At 42.9% G+C, this 17,962-nt stretch overlaps 2 protein-coding genes across 4 annotated transcripts in view; one reads left to right on the top strand and one right to left on the bottom strand.

Moving 5' to 3' along the window:
- The first annotated feature begins 131 nt into the window (after positions 1-131).
- Positions 132-9,187, top strand: TAF11 (TATA-box binding protein associated factor 11). The gene is made up of 6 exons (XM_055407068.2): positions 132-275; positions 908-1,608; positions 5,163-5,308; positions 7,851-7,938; positions 8,281-8,377; positions 9,057-9,187. Exons 2-6 carry the CDS (start codon positions 1,438-1,440, stop codon positions 9,185-9,187), a joined length of 633 nt encoding a protein of 210 aa, XP_055263043.1. The 5' UTR covers positions 132-275; positions 908-1,437.
- A 1,526-nt stretch (positions 9,188-10,713) lies between these two features.
- The window catches only part of BLTP3A (bridge-like lipid transfer protein family member 3A), a 77,285-nt gene continuing 70,036 nt past the window's right edge, over positions 10,714-17,962 (bottom strand). For 2 of the 3 annotated variants that reach the window (XM_055407055.2, XM_055407056.2), the window contains 4 exons: positions 15,876-16,138; positions 15,316-15,424; positions 15,084-15,190; positions 10,714-14,679 (listed from right to left, as the gene is read on the bottom strand). In XM_055407055.2, the coding sequence (XP_055263030.2) occupies positions 14,554-14,679; positions 15,084-15,190; positions 15,316-15,424; positions 15,876-16,138 (605 nt within the window). In that variant the 3' untranslated portion in view covers positions 10,714-14,553. Of the gene's footprint in view, positions 14,680-15,083; positions 15,191-15,315; positions 15,425-15,875; positions 16,139-17,151; positions 17,495-17,962 lie in introns of those variants that run through there. The other variant, XR_016036094.1, reaches the window with a different exon arrangement.

Raw genomic sequence — 17,962 nt, 5'->3', positions numbered from 1 at the left:
TCACTTCCGGGATCCGGCGTCACGCGTCACCGCGCCCCCGCGCCCCGCCCCCGTGCCCACCTAGCTGGGCGGGGCCGCGCGGGCCGGCGCAGGTGGCTGAGGTCTGCGCCGAGTGGACCCGGCCGCGCCCTGATTAGCCTTCCCGGCCAAGAGGGCGGCATCGTGGGGTCACCCGCTGTACAAGTGGAAGGTGACGAGTGCGGTCCACCTGTCCGCGCCCCCCGAAGTGCGCTCCTTTTCCAGAGGTTTTGGGAACTCGCAGGACAGGAAATACGGTAATTCATCCAGGCAGTGTAGAAACAAAGAGAGAAGTGTGGTAACGCGCACCCACATTTGCAAGTCCATTCCCTCTGCACCATAAATATGTCATTGGTTTGGGAACCTAGAGATAAAAGATGTGAATAAAGTGCCCTCCTCCGCACCTCATGAGAAAAGAGAGGAGAATTTTAAAAGGGAAATAAACCCACTTCAAGCTCCCAATCCTTGAAATGGCTCGTTAAAGCGAAACGTTCAAAGGAAGGACTTCCCTCCCTTAAGGATTTGTTTCCTCTTAGTATTTTTTTTTAACGCCCTCCCCCTCGCTCCACCGTGGAGGACCTTAGCTCCCCAATCGAACCATCGCCCCTTGCAGTGGAAGCGCAGAGTTCTAACAACTGAACTGCCAGGGAAGCCTCTGTTTCCTCTTACTTTTGACGGATATTAACCAAACTGACATTAAAGGTCAGATTTGTAAAACCGACTCTGATCTTGAGTACTGGTGAATTGGGAAACATGCAATTCGGTAGAAACTGCCTGTTTTGTTTCTGGTACTAGGACTGTGTCTGGCTCGAAGTAGGCGCTCAGTAGTTGTGGAGTTAGAAATCAAATTGGATAAATTCAGTTAAGCTGTACGACTATTTTTTTTTAGGTGCTTGAGGAACAAAAGAGAAATGCTGACAATTCCACAATACTCTGAGGTCCAACTGAACGCGTACAAGGTTGAGTTCCTGTCTGTGTTTGCCCGGGAGCTGCTTCCCACAAGGGCAAACAACGGATGGCGTTTTCTCTCGTCCGCAAACTTTTCTCTGAGGAAAGCAGATTAGGAAGGCGTTAACAGGTTAAAAGGTTTCCGTCCTTCGAGAAGGACGGGAAGGAAAAAGGAACCCCTCAGTAAACAACAAAGCCCTCGTTACAAATGCTGGCTTCTCAAGGTGGAAAATCCACAAACTGATTTCCGTACCCTCAACTTTCCCTCTCCGCACCGCCACCAAATAAGAAGTAAACCGAATCCCTGCAACCCTCTGGGCGCGTCTGTAAATGACCCCTCGGAACAGCGGTCTTGGTGATGTCATCGCAGCGCGACGGCCGGAAGTAAGGTGCGGGGCCGCGGGGCTGCGCGGCGTCCTGAGCTCAGGAGTCTGACAGCGGCGCGATCTTCTCTCCCGGGTTCTAGCCGCGATGGATAGTGCCTGCGAATCGCCCATGGAAAAAGGTGGAGAGACTGGGGAATCAGACGAGACGGCGGCGGCTCCTGGGGGTCCCAGGGTTACAGATACGGACGGAATCCCGGAGGAAACGGACGGTGACGGAGACGGGGAATTGAAAGAGGCCGTCGCTGAAGAAGGCGAGGTAGGGAGAGATGTGTCGATGAGGCCGGAGTAGCTTGTGTCCCTGCCCTCCCGACAGCCCTCCTGTTTAGTCCCTCCCAAGCTAAGACAGTCGAGCTCACCATAACCCTTTAGATCTGCAGTCGCAGAGTTGGGGTAAGAAAGGAGAGGAAATCTTAGAGCCGTCTGAGTTCCAGTAACTCATTAGGTCAGTATTTTTAATCACTGCCCTTAGGCGTTAAAGCTGCTTCAAAGAGGGGACTTCCCTAGCGGTCCAGTGGTCAGGACTTCACCTTCCAATGCAGGCTGTGCGGGTTTCATCCCTGGTGGGGGAGCGAAGATCCCATATGCCTAGCAGTCAAAAAACCAAAACATTAAACAGAAGCAATAATGTAACAAGTTCAATGAAAACTTTAAAAAGCCACTGCTAAGGGAATTTCAAATAGCTTCTTGGTTTTCCTGGTGAGGAGATTGGGGTCGACGCCAATCGACATTGTAACGGAGAGCAAGCTAGAACCCAGGATTCCTAGTACCCCTTTCACCTCAATATGATTTCTGAGATATTGCTTAAGCATAAATTTGTCATTATAGACTGAGTTGTTAAAGGGAGACTTTGAGGTAGTAATTTAGTCATGTTCTCCTCCTCTTGAGACATTTAACTGCTACCAGCGACTTGGGTGCTAATGTCCAAGGGTTTCTATAGCACCAAACTGCTATCCCAAGTGTTCACCAGTGTTGCTTCTCTTGAGTATCAGTCAAAAGACCAGAACCTTAGGGCCTTAGGTAGGTTCCATTTCTAAAAATAGAGTCTTGAGGTTTTGGAACTGTAATTCCTGTTTGAAATTAAGTGTGAGCTCATGGGAGAAGACATTGGATTAAATGGAAACTGCCTTTCAGAGCATAAAGTTGCATCAAAATATATAAAATTAAGAACTTTAAGAAAAATGTGACAAAACTAAGAAGGAACTTAAAACAGATCTCAAGGACAGAAAGGATTTGAGTAATATTTAGCTTAGTTCAGTAAAGAGCTCACTGTATAAAGAAATGTGCACCTAGAAGATAAAAAATTTTTGATGCTTCTGAAACACTTTTTTAAATGGATCATATACCAGGCCACAGGAAAAGCATAAATTCTTAAAAGTAAAAATCATAACATCATATTCTGTTCAGTTCAGTTCAGTCGCTCAGTTGTGTCCGACTCTTTGCGACCCCATGAATCATAGCACGCCAGGCCTCCCTGTCCATCACTAACTCCCGGAGTTCACTCAAACTCATGTCCATCGAGTTGGTGATGCCATCCAGCCATCTCATTCTCTGTCGTCCCCTTCTCCTCCCACCCCCAATCCCTCCCAGCATCAGAGTCTTTTCCAGTGAGTCAACTTGACACATGAGGTGTGCAATAGAACCTGAAATTAACAACACAGAGTTTCTCCCACTCCCTCCAAAAAGCTAATACCTGGACATTTTTAACTAATTTCTAAATAGCTTTGGATTAAAGAAATTAACATCAAATCATATTGGATTTGACCAAAATTTTATTTAAAGAAAAAGTCATTGTCTTACATATTTTTTCAAACAGAGATACTGAAAATAAGCACCCACCTCAAGAAACCAGAAAAAGAACAAGATAAACCAGAAGAATGTAAAAGCAAGGAGTTAATAGGGATTAAAAATAGATATTAATGAGTTAGTGCTTTAAAAACTGTAAGAAACAATAAAATTAAGACCTGCTTATTTGCAGTGTTTATAGGCACTGATTTGGAGGTCTTTAAGCTTTAAGGTCCGTCTAGTCAAGGCTATGGTTTTTCCAGTGGTCATGTATGGATGTGAGAGTTAGACAATAAAGAAAGCTGAACGCCGAAGAATTGATGCTTTTGAATGTGGTGCTGGAGAAGACTCTTGAGAGTCCCTTGGACTGCAAGGAGATCCAACCAGTCCATTCTAAAGGAGATCAATCCTGGGTGTTCATTGGAAGGATTCATGCTAAAGCTGAAACTCCAATACTTTGGCCACCTCATGCGAAGAGTTGACTCACTGGAAAAGACTCTGATGCTGGGAGGGCTTGGGGGTGGGAGGAGAAGGGGACAACAGAGAATGAGATGGCTGGATGGCATCACTGACTCGATGGACATGAGTTTGAGTGAACTCCGGGAGTTGGTGATGGACAGGGAGGCCTGGCCTGCTGTGATTCATGGGGTCGCAAAGAGTCGGACACGACTGAGCGACTGAACTGAACTGAACTGAAGCTTTAAGAAAATTTAATGTTCAAGTTTAGACTAATTTTGAAAATTCAAGATAAATGGCTCATTTTAAAGGATAATGTAAATCATCAACATTGGAGCTCAAAATGGTTAGAAAATTCGTATATACCAGTAACCAGAGAAAAAGTTGAAAAAGTTGTTAAAAGATTTACTGCCTTCACTCTCACCTACTTCTCATATTCCCATATGAATTTAAATGTGAGTTTCTCTTTAAGAAAAACAGAAGTCAAATCTCATCAATGAGGTTCATCATATCCTTAGATTCTATGTTAAGTTGGAGGGGATGAAGTTTGGATTTTGAGGTATTTTTGCTGTCTTTATTAAACATATCATGTGAGTAAAACAATGTTAAATGTTTATACAAAGAGGGATAAATAATAAGAGACAAACCTTCAAAAAATTTTCAGTCTAGGGAATTCCAATGGTTAGGACTCTCCATTCACTGAAAGGGACCCAGGTTCAATCCCAAGTTGGGGAACTAAGATCCCACAAGCCACACAGCAAGGCCAAAAAAAAATGTTCTCAGTCTAGTAATGGGAAATAAATATTTGCTTGATACAGTAGAATTGGAAAGAAGAAAAGAGAAGTGTGGGAGAAGCTCACTTAAAAGTTCCAAATTCAAAGAAACACTGCTTTGATTAGAAGGTGCCCTTTTTAAAATACTCTTTCCACATGGACTCATCATCGTAGGTTTAGACGAAGAAGAGCTGGCTGTATGGAGAGGAGTTTTCTTATATCCCCTCTAAAGATTGAGGTCGGTGACTTCCCTAGTGGTCCAGTGGTTGAAAATCTGCCTTGCAACCCAGGAGATGTGGGTTCCATCCCTGGTTGGGGAATTAAGATCCCACATGTGTGGGAGCAACCAAGGCCGTGTGCCACAACTCCTGAAGCCTGCGTGCCCTGGAGCCCTTGCGCCACAACTAGGGAGTCCCCACCGCATGAAAGATTCCACAAGCCGCAACTAAGACCCGAGGCAGCCAAATAAATAAAGAATGAGGTCAGTAGAGTGGGCTCAAGGGGAGTGTGGTTTTCATGATCCTTGGCATTACTGTGCCTATGTAAACAGATACTGAAACTAGGATCATAGGTAACCTGGAAAACTGGATTATTTAGCAGCTTTTCTTTCCCCAGCTAGGCTGTAAACTCCTTTAGTAGAGATAGGATATCTTATCTTTGATGGTACAGCCAATGCCTGGAACCAAAAAACTACAGAAATAAGAGAATTTGTTGTGCTGTAATGAGATCGATGTCTTCTTACCTTACTCAAGTCTATAAAGTAGGCCGTATATATAAAGGGTTTCTTTTGTCTTCTTAGCTCAAGAGTCAGGATATCTCAGATTTAACAGCAGTTGAAAGGGAAGACTCATTACTTACTCCTGCAGCCAAAAAACTGAAAATAGATACCAAAGAGAAGAAAGAGAAGAAGCAGAAAGTGGATGAAGATGAGATTCAAAAGATGCAGTAAGTCAGTTTTCTGATCTCTCCCTTTTCAAGGCTTTACACTGATCACATAGTTAATACATTTTTCTTGGCCTTAAAATTAACTTTTTTAAACTCAAACTAAGATAATTAATATATCTATATTATGTCATGGTTAAGTAAAAAGAAAAATATCACTTTCAGTTCAGTTCAGTCGCTCAGTCGTGTCCGACTCTTTGCGACCCCATGAATCACAGCATGCCAGGCATCCCTGTCCATCACCAACTCCTGGAGTTTACTAAAACTCAATCCATTGAGTCGGTGATGCCATCCAACCGTCTCAGCCTCTGTCGTCCCCTTCTCCTCCTGCCTTCGATCTTTCACAGAATCAAGGTCTTTTCAAATGAGATAGTTCTTTACATCAGGTGGCCAAAGTATTGGAATTTAAGCTTCAGCATCAGTCCTTCCAATGAATATTCAGGACTGATCTCCTTTAGGATGGACTGGTTGGATCTCCTTGCAGTCCAAGGAACTCTCAAGAGAGTCTTCTGCAACACCACAGTTCAAAAGCATCAATTCTTCAGCACTCAGCTTTCCTTAATAGACCAACTCTCACATCTGTACATGACTAATGGAAAAACCATAGCCTTGACTAGACGTATTTTGTTGGCAAAGTAATGTCTCTGCTTTTGCTATCTAGGTTTGTCATAACTTTTCTTCCAAGGAGTAGGTCTTAATTTCATGGCTGCAGTCACCATCTGCAGTGATTTTGGAGCCCAAGAAAATAGTCTGTCACTGTTTCAATTGTTTCCCCATCTATTTGCCATGAAGTGATGGACCAGATGCCATGATGTTAGTTTTCTGAATGTTGAGCTTTAAGCCAACTTTTTCACTCTCTTCCACTTTCATCAGGAGGCTCTTTAGTTCTTCTTCGCTTTCTGCCATAGGGTGGTGTCATCTGCATATCTGAGGTTATTGATGTTTCTCCTGTCAATCTTGATTTCAGCTTGTGCTTCATCCAGCCCAGCATTTCTCATGACGTACTCTGCATATAAGTTAAATAAGCAGGGTGACAATAAACAGGCTTGACATACTCCTTTCCCTATTTGGAACCGGTCTGTTGTTCCATGTCAAGTTCTAACTATTACTTCCTGACCTGCATAGAGATATCTCAAGAGGCAGGTCAGGTGGTCTGGTATTCCCATCTCTTTAAGAATTTTCCACAATTTATGGTGATCCACACAGTCAAAGGCTTTGCCATAGTCAATAAAGCAGAAATAGATGTTTTTCTGGAACTCTTGCTTTTTCGATGATCCAGCGGATGTTGGCAATTTGATCTCTGGTTTCTCTGCCTTTTCTAAAACCAGCTTGAACATCTGGAAGTTCACAGTTCACGTACTGTTGAAGCCTGGCTTGGAGAATTTTGAGCATTACTTTACTATCATGTGAGATGAGTGCAATTGTGCAGTAGTTTGAGCATTCTTTGGCATTGCCTTTCTTTGGGATTGGAATGAAAACTGACCTTTTCCAGTCCTATGGCCACTGCTGAGTTTTCCAAATTTGCTGGCATACTGAGTGCAGCACTTTCACAGCATCATCTTTTAGGATTTGAAAGTATCACTTTACCACCAGAATAAGCACAGTTAACATTTTGACGTACATTCACCAAGATATTTTCTTTACATATATTTATCTGTAAATAAAATTAATTTCAAAGATGTTAAATACTGTTTGCAACCTGTTTTCAGATTGTAAAAATAGTATGAGTTTGCTGCAAATAATTCAGAAAATACAGAAAAATAGAAAAAATAATTACTTATAATCCCACCACCCAGAGTTTACTCAGGGCATATATTTGTGTATATACCTTTTCAGATATAGTTTAATGTTTGATATATATAAATATTTTCATGTCATTAAATATGCCCGTAAATTGTCATTTTTAAGGGCCGCATTGTATTCTATTATGTGGATGAACTATAATATAATGTAATCTATCTCTGCAGTTGTTTTGGTTTTCTTTTGACATTATGATCAACATCTTTGAGCATGTCTTTGCATACCTGTCCGTATACTTTCTAAAATAAACCCCTGGAAGTGTAATTGGTAGTTTAAACAATATGAACATTTTCAAAGGATTTTTATTTGTATTTTCAGATTCCCCAAAAAGGTTGTTCCACCCACACTTACCAGCATGTATGAATTTGTGTTTTCCCACCCTTACTAACACTGTGGTTTTTAATACTTCTTTATCAGTTTTTTGAAAAATCTTTATCATGTGAAATGTAGTGAGGTAGCATTATGGAAAGAGAGAGCCTACTGCTGAAAACATAATCTGTATACTGTGATTCAATAACCCAACATTGTTTTTGTTCTTAGTGAAGTAAGAAAGGAACTTATATTTCACCTGTTGTCGAGTAATAGAAATACTGTCTCTTCATTCCTTATAAATACTAAGCCTAATACTATTGGTCCCTTGAAAAATTTTTTAAATGTCTGAGACTTGGTTTTATTGACATAATAATATGTTTATCTTAAGTATTCATTGTTATAAGTGAACTTAATTACCTGAATCTTTGTCTAGAATCCTGGTTTCTTCTTTTTCTGAGGAGCAGCTGAACCGTTATGAAATGTATCGCCGGTCAGCTTTCCCTAAGGCAGCCATTAAAAGGGTAAGGATGGGTAAGGATGGACTATCACACTCATTTCCATGAGCCATGATAACTGAACAGGACTCAAGAGCTGTATCCATTGACATTTTGCAGTGAAGTGTTAGGCAAGTTGGTGGAACATTTAGGCAAGAAAATAAAAATACAAGCCCCTCAATAGTCTGACCAGTTGTAGTTTTATAGTCTCGACAAATAGGCCATTATACACCTGAAACCTTGTTTTACTGGTGTCAATTTCAGCATCAAGCCTTTAGTGAACTGTTTTAGTGCAGAGCTCTTATGGGTGTTATGTTCCAAAGCCAGTCCTTGACTACCTTAATCACAGTCTTTTGTCCTTCTTTCAAGCTGATCCAGTCCATCACAGGCACCTCTGTGTCTCAGAATGTTGTTATTGCTATGTCTGGTATTTCCAAAGTTTTCGTCGGGGAGGTGGTAGAAGAAGGTGAGTGGTACTGGTCTAAATACTGGATTGAACCTGTGGTGGTCTTATTTCCAAGGATATATATACTGAGGGACTTATGGGATCCCAGTGGTAGTTTCCATTTACACTAGAAGTTTACCAAGGCAAGAGCCTTATATTCAGGAGAGCATGTATTGAATACATTATTCCTTGAAAGTTTCAATACTAGGAGGTCTGGAAACACCTTGGAAGTCTCCCTTCCTGATTCTTGTCCTCAGCCCAGGGTGACAGAAGTAGACTGTATTTTTCTCCAATGGACTTTGTTCATTTCTACTCCCAAAAGTAGAGATACAAAGAAAGTCATCACTGGGGCTGCCCAGTGTGGTATGGTGAGTAGTTGTCCCTGATGTTATGATCCCTGGGAACTGCTCCCTGTCCATCAAGTAAAGAACCTGGCTGCTACTCACTGCTCATTTCTAGCTGGTGAAATATTCTTTCAAGAAGCTGTGTTTTAAACTGTTGCCTGTGAAAAAGCCTGATGTGGGATATCATGCTAAAGCTAAATGATACATTTTATAGCATTCTCTGAAGAAGGGAAAATATCTTGGTTTATTTCTTTAGCACCTTTAAGAGAAATTAATGAGAATTATAGGACTCGAAAGGATTGTGATGAGTAAGCTCTTGTGTGATAATGAAACTCTTCTCCTTGTCCTGTGTTTAGCACTGGATGTGTGTGAGAAGTGGGGAGAAATGCCACCGCTACAACCTAAACACATGAGGGAGGCTGTTCGGAGGTTAAAGTCGAAGGGGCAAATTCCCAACTCAAAGCACAAAAAAATCATCTTCTTCTAGACCAAAGTCTAGAAGGGCCTGGTACTGAAGAAAGAAGTCCTGCTTCCGGGCTTCCTATTGCATGAGATTCTCTGCACTGGTGCTTTGGTATCTCAGTCCTCCAAGGATTCCATGATGATTTTAATGTCTTTCTCAAAACTGATAATTCATTACACCTAGAAGAAGGCATGCACCCTGTTTCATACTTGCCTTGACTAAATGTCGGGACCTCTGAGGGCATCTGAGGCATTTAACTATTACTGGCTAGTTGGAAGAAGAAAGGTTGGTGTGCCTTAAGCATCTTCTGGACAGGAATGCCGCTTTCAGAAAGAAAACCTGTTCAAGATGGTTTGACGGTTTCACATTGAAGCCTGAAGTTGCTATGACTTAGGTTGTTTCTTTACATCTGGTTTTAAGTAAATGAAACAATCAGAAACTTGACCTGTGATACTCTACCATGAAGGACACGGTGACACAGAAGCAGTGGAACACTTTGTCCCTGTAAACATTTAAGATTCTTCTATGGATTTTGGTGAATGATTAATAAAACTTTTCCAATTTGCCATGTGTGTATTTTCTTTTTCTGTCTAGCTGGTTGGAATGGGAAGAAGTTTGCTGCTGTCCAAATAAAACTTGTCTTGGATTTTTTGTGAAAGTTGGAGCCCTCCCCATCCCTACTAGAACCATTAAGATTGTATCTCATAAAAGAATACTTAAAGCACTTAAAAACAATGTAAATGCACATGTGTTTCAATTCCTATAAACAGATATACCAGAACCAATACTGTTTAATAAGTTTAATTTGCTTTTTTCAGGTGGTTCACAGAACCAGTACACTCAAGGTTTGATTAGATATTGCAATATTAAAATTTCTCAATACTGACCAATATTCCAGTTCATTGGATACATTCTCATTGTTTTCCTCAAGAAGAGGGGAATGGAGTGACTTTTTATTGACAGTGATTAGCAGTAATAAGGCTACTGTAATATAATTGGCAATGAGCAATCCCCAAGAGTTCTTTCCTCTCTATCATTCAGTGCCATAAGGAGAGGGGTTCTGAAGCTTTTCGCTTTTGAAGCTTTCCTGAGCATGTCAGTAAAGATTCCAATTCTGGTTAGCACCCTGAGTAGGGGAAACAGCTTAAGACACACAAAGTTGGGCAAGTCTGGATTTTAGTGTCTAGCATTAAAAGTTGTGGCTTTAAACATGTACTTAGCTCGTGGAGAAGACACTTCAGTGGTGCATTCCACAAAGAAACACTGTAAGACTCAGGCTAAATCTTGACCAAAAAGTGCAGGGAAAACCAAATAAACAAAACTACATATCTCAGCTCCAGAGGAAGCTTTTTAAGTGGTTATAGGAGCTATACCCATTGCAAATTGAGATACTGGATAAGGTTGAAATTTACAGATAATAAGGAAGAAAGTTCACATCCCAAGTATAGCCACTTAGCAAAGCCTCACAGTTTAAGGTTATTGAAGAGTATTTCCCCTTGTATCTGTTGTAAGAGATGGAAAAAATAATCCCCATTCAACAACAGCAACTATATGTACCTACCCAGAGGTGAATGGGAATATTCCTACTCTAGCAGGAGGTAGGGGAAGATTCCAGGGAAGGTTATAGTCCCTGAAAGGAGAGGACATCACAATCACTCCAGAATCTCTTGAAGCACAATGATGACTGTGGTCAATCACAAAGCAATGGCACAGCTCTTGCAGCTCTCAGCTAACCAGATGTCATCCTACCAGCTTGTGTAGCAACGCTGCTTCCATCAGTTTGTGATATTACTATTAACTGTTTCTGAAGTTAAGGTAAATATTATATAAAGGAGGGAAAAAACAAACAAACCTTAGTTTAAAGGTTTGGAATGCAAAGTTCCTGTATCGCTATGTTCAAACTACACCTTCTTTCCACCACCCCCTAAACTCGCCTATGGGAAAACTGACCTAAGTGGACGAGATGGAAGAATTTCAGTTATGCGGTGTGTGAGGGCTGCCTTAAGCCTTGTATATTCCAAACACAGGAGCCATTCTTTCAGAACCATGAAAAAGTGTACATAAAGGTTGAGGCCCATGGCAAAATGAAAGGTCAGATTAAATACACAGCAAAAAGCAGCCATCATTAACTAGAGCCCATTCCTTCTGTCTTAGGTCTAATAAACTAGCTTAATGATTCCAGTGAGTTAAAAACAGAATTTGAGATTGATAACCATCCCTGCAGCTTAGCTAAGAGAGATTTAAACCAGTCCACGTGCACTAAAGCGTATCTCCAGTACCTCCATGTATACAGGAATCAAGGTGTAAACGCTTCACAGCTGGCATGGTGACTGCGGTGGTGGAAGTCCCTTGGATAGTGGTGTTTCACTCCAGATGTTTTCTTGAGGTATTATTTCGTGTTCACAGTCTTAAAGCTCCAAGGCAGAAACTGTCAGCAGTCCGAAGGAGCTGATACTATTTTTTCCTTCCATCCTTTTCATTTATCCTGAGGACTACCAACAAGGTCACATTTCTTCATTATGAAAGTTTTTCTTCCCCCAGTGAATAGGAGAACGAAGTTATACAAGATGACTTTTACTGAAATTCCATGGGATGCTGACCCTCTACTGTATTTCCTGAGGGAGGAACTTCAAGACAATGGCCAAAGCTGTCACATAAGGAAATTCAAATTCTAGGGCTACTTTGTCACATGGACAAGAGCGCCAGAGAGCCCAGAAACCTGAGTGAGCTCTGGTCATTAAAGGGGTGCGCCTCGGCACTTGCCAGATTTGTTTCTATTGCCTCCTACCAAGCGCACACTTAAAGAGAAAGTGTACCAGGCAACCCTCTGCATGGAGGGACAGGGAGGGCAGGAAAGCAGGGGAAGGGAAGAGAACCAGAATGTGATTTTAGACCAATGCAGGTGAACCCAAGGTTGGATAATTCTGTCTTCTGACTACTGGCTCTTCCTCTGTCCCCTCTAAGAACATGAGACATGCCACACTGGACAGGACCAGTGATCCTTTTTGTTCATCATTCTGCCTTTGACAGAAGCACTTAAAGGGGAGTCTGTGGAGGGATGCAGTGGGTAACCCCATTGTATATCACCAAATAACCCTAGTTTCCTATACTTCTTTTTGGAAAGTCATCATGCAAGGATTCCTCTTAAACCTTCTGCACCCATACAGTTTCTTACAGCACCACTTCTTAAACAGAGAGCCCTAGGAGTTTCTGATTTGCTACAAGAAGTGCTTGTAGGTGCTAAGGCTACAAGGGCCAGCCCTAGTGTTTTGGGACCCGAAGCACATGTCCTGGATCTTGACTGAATATTTGACCTACCGCTTACCTCAGCTTTCATCCTTTTCAGAACTGGAGCTCACATTTTAAAGACATGGGCCTCCACCCCTGATGATTTCTGCTGTTCTCTAGACCTTTTCCCCTTTCACCACATACTTTGTAAGTAAGGTCCCTAGAAGTGCACAGATCATTTAAGCCGTTACCACCGTCTTTTATAAGATGCTATTTTCTGTGTTGACTCCACACGCCCCACAGCAGCACTCTGACCCCTCTTCCCTTATGGCAATGCTTAGGTTTCCGCAGAGCTCAGTCTCAGTGGTTGCTGATTCTCCCCTAAGGGCACTGCTTCACACTAACCTACAGAGAATCTCACCTGACACCTTCCTGAGTACTCACAGCCCAGTCTGTGAATCTTCTGCAAAAGTATTTTTTAATCTCCTCTGGTTTATCTTCACTGCCTAGAAGTAGTGACATTTAATTGCATTGTAATATCCTACTTTCAGATTATTTATAAAATTCTTAAATAAGGTTAAACCAAGCATCAACTGATAGGGAACTTACCCTATTAACATTCTCTCAGAAAGATGTTTATTCTTAAGTCTCTCAGTTGTTTCCTAAGCATGAGAGGATATCCCCATAAACTCATAGTAATTGCTGTTTTTAAAATTGTCTTAGTGGAAAATCACAACAAAAAGTCTTTAAAAGTCTGAGCAAATTAGATCTTGTTCCTTCTTGAATGCATATTTCTTTTTATCATCAAAAAACTAGAATATATAAGTCAGGCATGATTCCCCATAAAGGAAACCATTTTATCTTTCCTCTAGTAGGTCATGTGTGATTAAGACTTTAGTGACACTACTAAATCATTATTTCACCATCTCGCCAATTCAAGGTGAATTCGCTGACGAACTTCAGAATTCAAGGTGAATTCTGCTGATGTCCAACCAACAGGGTTTGAAGTACAGCACAGAGCAGTATGGATCAAGATAGAGTGTTGGGGAGGAATTAGGCAGGGAAGAAAGAGGGGGAAATAGCTCTCTCAGCAGTCAGGGCAAAACCTAGCTAGGTTGAAAGTTTTTTTTTTTTTTACTTAAGTCAAAATAACATGATTTTAAAAAGCCACAGTGATAGAGGCAGGTGAGAGGCAACTGGCTGAGATGTTTATGTTACCGTATAAAACACATTTTCAGTTCCAACACCACCAAGGGCTAAGGAGAGTGCTGGTAGGAAGTCATAGTGCTGGGAAAGCTGAGGTGCCAGGGACCCCCAGGAGACAGGAAAAAACCTGTGAGGGGCAGCTGTGGAAGAGACAGGACACGGCTGGCGATAGTGGGTTCAGAAGGAACCAAGCTCCCCTGCGATCCCCACCAAGCCATGACCTCCACCCAGCCCAGAGTGAATCGTCTCTTGATTTAAATTTCAAACAAGCTGTGTTACAGAAGGGAGCAATGACACAAGTGAGCCGCTACTGTTGCTTACTTCCTGCCACAGCGTCACAGCGATGACAGGCATCACAGAGCAGAAGCTGAACCCGGAACAATCTGACTGTGACATCAGCCAAGACGACAGGAGCGTTAGTTTCTGTCCAAACAAGGCAGACTCGACGTCTCACTTACTCCTGTGCCTACCCGGGCTTCCGCCTTGCTGGCTACTTCCTGTTCCAGTCTACTGCCACAGCACTTCGCAGGTCCACTGCAGAAAGCAAGCACCGAGACCCAAACCTTCGGTGACACTGTGGGTGACCGACAGAGGAGATGGGGACTCTGCGCTGTTCACACAGGTTGTGGAGCAAGCAAAGGTCTCTGCCATGAAACCAGGTGGTGAAATGACCCTATAGTGTCGAGAAGCTTCCACCTAGCGTGCTGAGGGCCAAAAGGACAAGGCGAGATGTGATGCCTGAGCCACACACAAAGTGGCCCCCGACTTCCTGGGACATGGTCACGCTTTGCCCTGTCTTCCATCCAAGTCAGAACCACTAGTAGAAAGGACACCACAAGGAGTGGACTGCGTGTCCTCCGCCGACTTGTCCAGCACTGAACGGAGTCTGTCACAGGTGGTGCGACTGCTGGTGATCACCTCCTCTCTCCTCGGCAAAGATGGCTGAGCCACCTCTGTCAGAGCTCAAAGAGGGGGTTATATTTCCTAATCTCTTCAAGAAGTTTTTCTTTATCCTGGTTGGCTTGAGCCAATGCTTGTTTAGTTTCTATAAGTTCCTTTCGTAGGGTAGGCAGTTCATTCACCTGAGGAACAACAAAGAATTCATGATCAATCAATAAGGTAACACACCTTGCAAAAACATCCAGTAAGGGAACAAGGAGGCAGAATTCAAGCAGCACAATCCACAAGTTTGGTCAATGATCAAGAGAACCAGCAAGATCTTTTCTCAGAGGCTAATCCCCTCTTCAGAGCTCATCAGCTGCAGGGACAACAGCAGGTGGAAGATGCTATCAGCAGGCATTCATCTCTAGCTCCTGACTTCCAGCCTCTGTTCAGCACTTCCAGAAGCTGCTGCTAGGTGACAAGAGCCCAGACCGCCCAGCTGGACCAGCACAAGCAACCTTGTCAGCCCTCTGGGTTTTACCCACTTCTGTGATTACAGCCCCAAAGGGTTTATAGGAAAGGTACTGTTCAGTTAGGGTCTCACCTGTGGACCAAAAGCCTCCCCAGTGGGCACCAAAAACACCTGTTCTTTGGGGGGCTGCCTCTTCTCACTCTTAGGTGCTTTGGCTGATGGTCTGTCTTGAGCAGCAGCTGGAAAAAAGTAAAGGTTCTGAATGACAAACTGCCAGCAACAAGCGGACTGTTCCTGGTTGTCACCTATTTCCTTCCAGGAGCAAAAAGGTAGACAAGCCGGGAGGCTGACAAGTCCAACTCACCGCCTATGTGGAACACACCGTCGTCACTCCGACTCAGCACAGCGTGCTCCACGGACAGAGTGATGGGTATGGGGCCTGGCGAGGTGGGGTAGATGGGGGGGACATCATCCTGCAGGAAAGAGAGAAGCCGCGTGAGACTCCCAAAGAACTCAGAGCAGCTTAGGTAACAAGCCATGCTTCCAACAGTGGAGCTCGAAGCACTTTGCCATCACTGTTTGTCCATACACTCTAGCGAGGCATGAGAGGCATAATGAGTCTCTCGCATTCTAGACACAGTGAGACTGAGGATCTACTAACCTGTAGGCTTGCACAGTCATGCTGCATGCCAAAGGGCAGGGCTATAGACAAGGCCCCCCTCACTTGAACCTAGAACTTCTTGCTGGCACTACATACTTAGGTACTACTGTAGTACTGAATGCTAACATGCCTTTCCTCACTTGGTCTTCCCCACATTTCACAGGGACATGAGAAGAAGTTAACAGCTGTCACTGTTAACAGGGTCAAGGGTCAAGAATCCCTTGCTTGACCAAGTCGAGGGTCAACCCCAAAGTTCCTCTCACCTTTAGAGTGACCCTGGAGTTCAGGAGCTCAATCTGCATGGGAACCACCACTGGGATCTCCTCATCCTCCAAGAAGGGCCCCAGGCCACTGAGCACCGAAGTGAGTAGCTCAAGGTCACAGCCCTGAAGCAACAAATGCAGGAAGCCGTTCTGTGTGGCCAGAGGGGAATGAACAGCTGCACCAGGCCCCACCTCAAAGCGAAGGCCCACAGATGGCCTGATGTGGCCAGTCTTCAAAGTGGAGGAGTCCTGAAAGCTTGTGCCTTTGCAAAGCAAGACAGAAGGAAAATACATTAATTAATTACCAGCCAGTGATTGCTCTAAGCACTTTAATATATAGTTAATATTCATAACCATCGTGATTATCTGGGTCGTGAAGATCTTTTTTGTACAGTTCTTCTGTGTATTCTTGCCACCTCTTCTTAATATCTTCTGCTTCTGTTAGGTCCATACCGTTTCTGTCCTTTATTGAGCCCATCTTTGCATGAAATGGTTCCCTTGGTATCTCTAATTTTCTTGAAGAGATCTCTAGTCTTTCCCATTCTAATGTTTTCCTCTATTTCTTTGCACTGATCACAGAGGCAGGCTTTCTTATCTCTCCTTGCTATTTTCTGGAACTCTGCATTCAAATGGGTATATCTTTCCTTTTCTCCTTTCCTTTTTGCTTCTCTTCTTTTCACAGCTATTTGTAAGGCCTCCTCAGACAGCCATTTTGCCTTTTTGCATTTCTTTTTCTTGGGGATGGTCTTGATCCCTGTCTCCTGTACAATGTCATGAACCTCCATCCATAGTTCTTTAGGCACTTTGTCTATCAGATCTAGTCCCTTAAATCTATTTCTCACTTTCACTGTATAATCTTTCAGGATTTGATTTTTGTCATACTTGAATTGTCTAGTGGTTTTCCCTATTTTATTCAATTTAAGTCTGAATTTGGCAATAAGGAGGTCATGATCTGAGCCACAGTCTGCTCCCAGTCTTATTTTTGCTGACTGTATAGAGCTTCTCCATCTTCAGCAGCAAAGAATATAATCAATCTGATTTCAGTGTTGGTCATCTGGTGATGTCCATGTGTAGAATCTTCTCTTGTGTTGTTGGAAGAGAGTGTTTGCTATGACCAGTGCATTCTCTTGGCAAAACTCTATTAGCCTTTGGCCTGCTTCATTCTGTACTCCAAGGCCAAATCTGTTACTCCAGGTGTTTCCTGACTTCCTACTTTTGCATTCCAGTCCCCTATAATGAAAAGGACATCTTTTTTCAAGATGGTGTGATCACTCACCTAGAGCCAGGCATCCTGGAATGTGAAGGCAGGTGGGTCTTAAGAAGCATCACTATGAACAAAGCTAGTGGAGGTGATGGAATTCCAATTGAGCTATTTCAAAGCCTAAAACATGATGCTGTGAAAGTGCTGAACTCAATATGTGAGCAAATTTGGAAAATTCAGCAGTGGCCACAGGACTGGAAAAGGTCAGTTTTCATTCCAATCCCAAAGAAAGGCAATGCCAAAGAATGCTCAAACTATTGCACAATTGCACTCATCTCACACACTGGTAAAGTAATGCTCAAAATTCTCCAAGCCAGGCTTCAACAATAAGTGAACCATGAACTTCCAGATGTTCAAGCTGGAATTAGAAAAGGCAGAGGAAAGAGAGATTAAATTGCCAACATCCGGTGGATCACTGAAAATCAAGGAAGTTCCAGAAAAACATCTATTTCTGCTTTATTGACTATAACAAAGCCTTTGATTGTGTGGATCACAATAAACTGTGGAAAATTCTGAAAGAGATGGGAATACCAGACCACCTGACCTGACTCTTGAGAAATCTGTATGCAGGACAGGAAGCAACAGTTAGAACTGGACATGGAACAACAGAATGGTTCCAAACAGGGAAAGGAGTATGTCAAGGCTGTATATTGTCACCCTGTTTATTTAACTTATATGCAGAGTACATTATGAGAAATGCTGGGCTTGATGAAGCACAAGTCGGAATCAAGATTGCCGGCAGAAATATCAATAACCTCAGATATGGAGATAACACCACCCTTATGGCAGAAAGTGAAGAAGAACTAAAGAGCCTCTTGAAAGTGAA

This window comes from Moschus berezovskii, chromosome 23 (assembly GCF_049115385.1).
Source record: "Moschus berezovskii isolate FMDL1 chromosome 23, NW_MosBer_1.0, whole genome shotgun sequence".
NCBI lineage: Eukaryota > Metazoa > Chordata > Mammalia > Artiodactyla > Moschidae > Moschus > Moschus berezovskii.
This window is presented reverse-complemented; position numbering and strand designations above follow the sequence as displayed.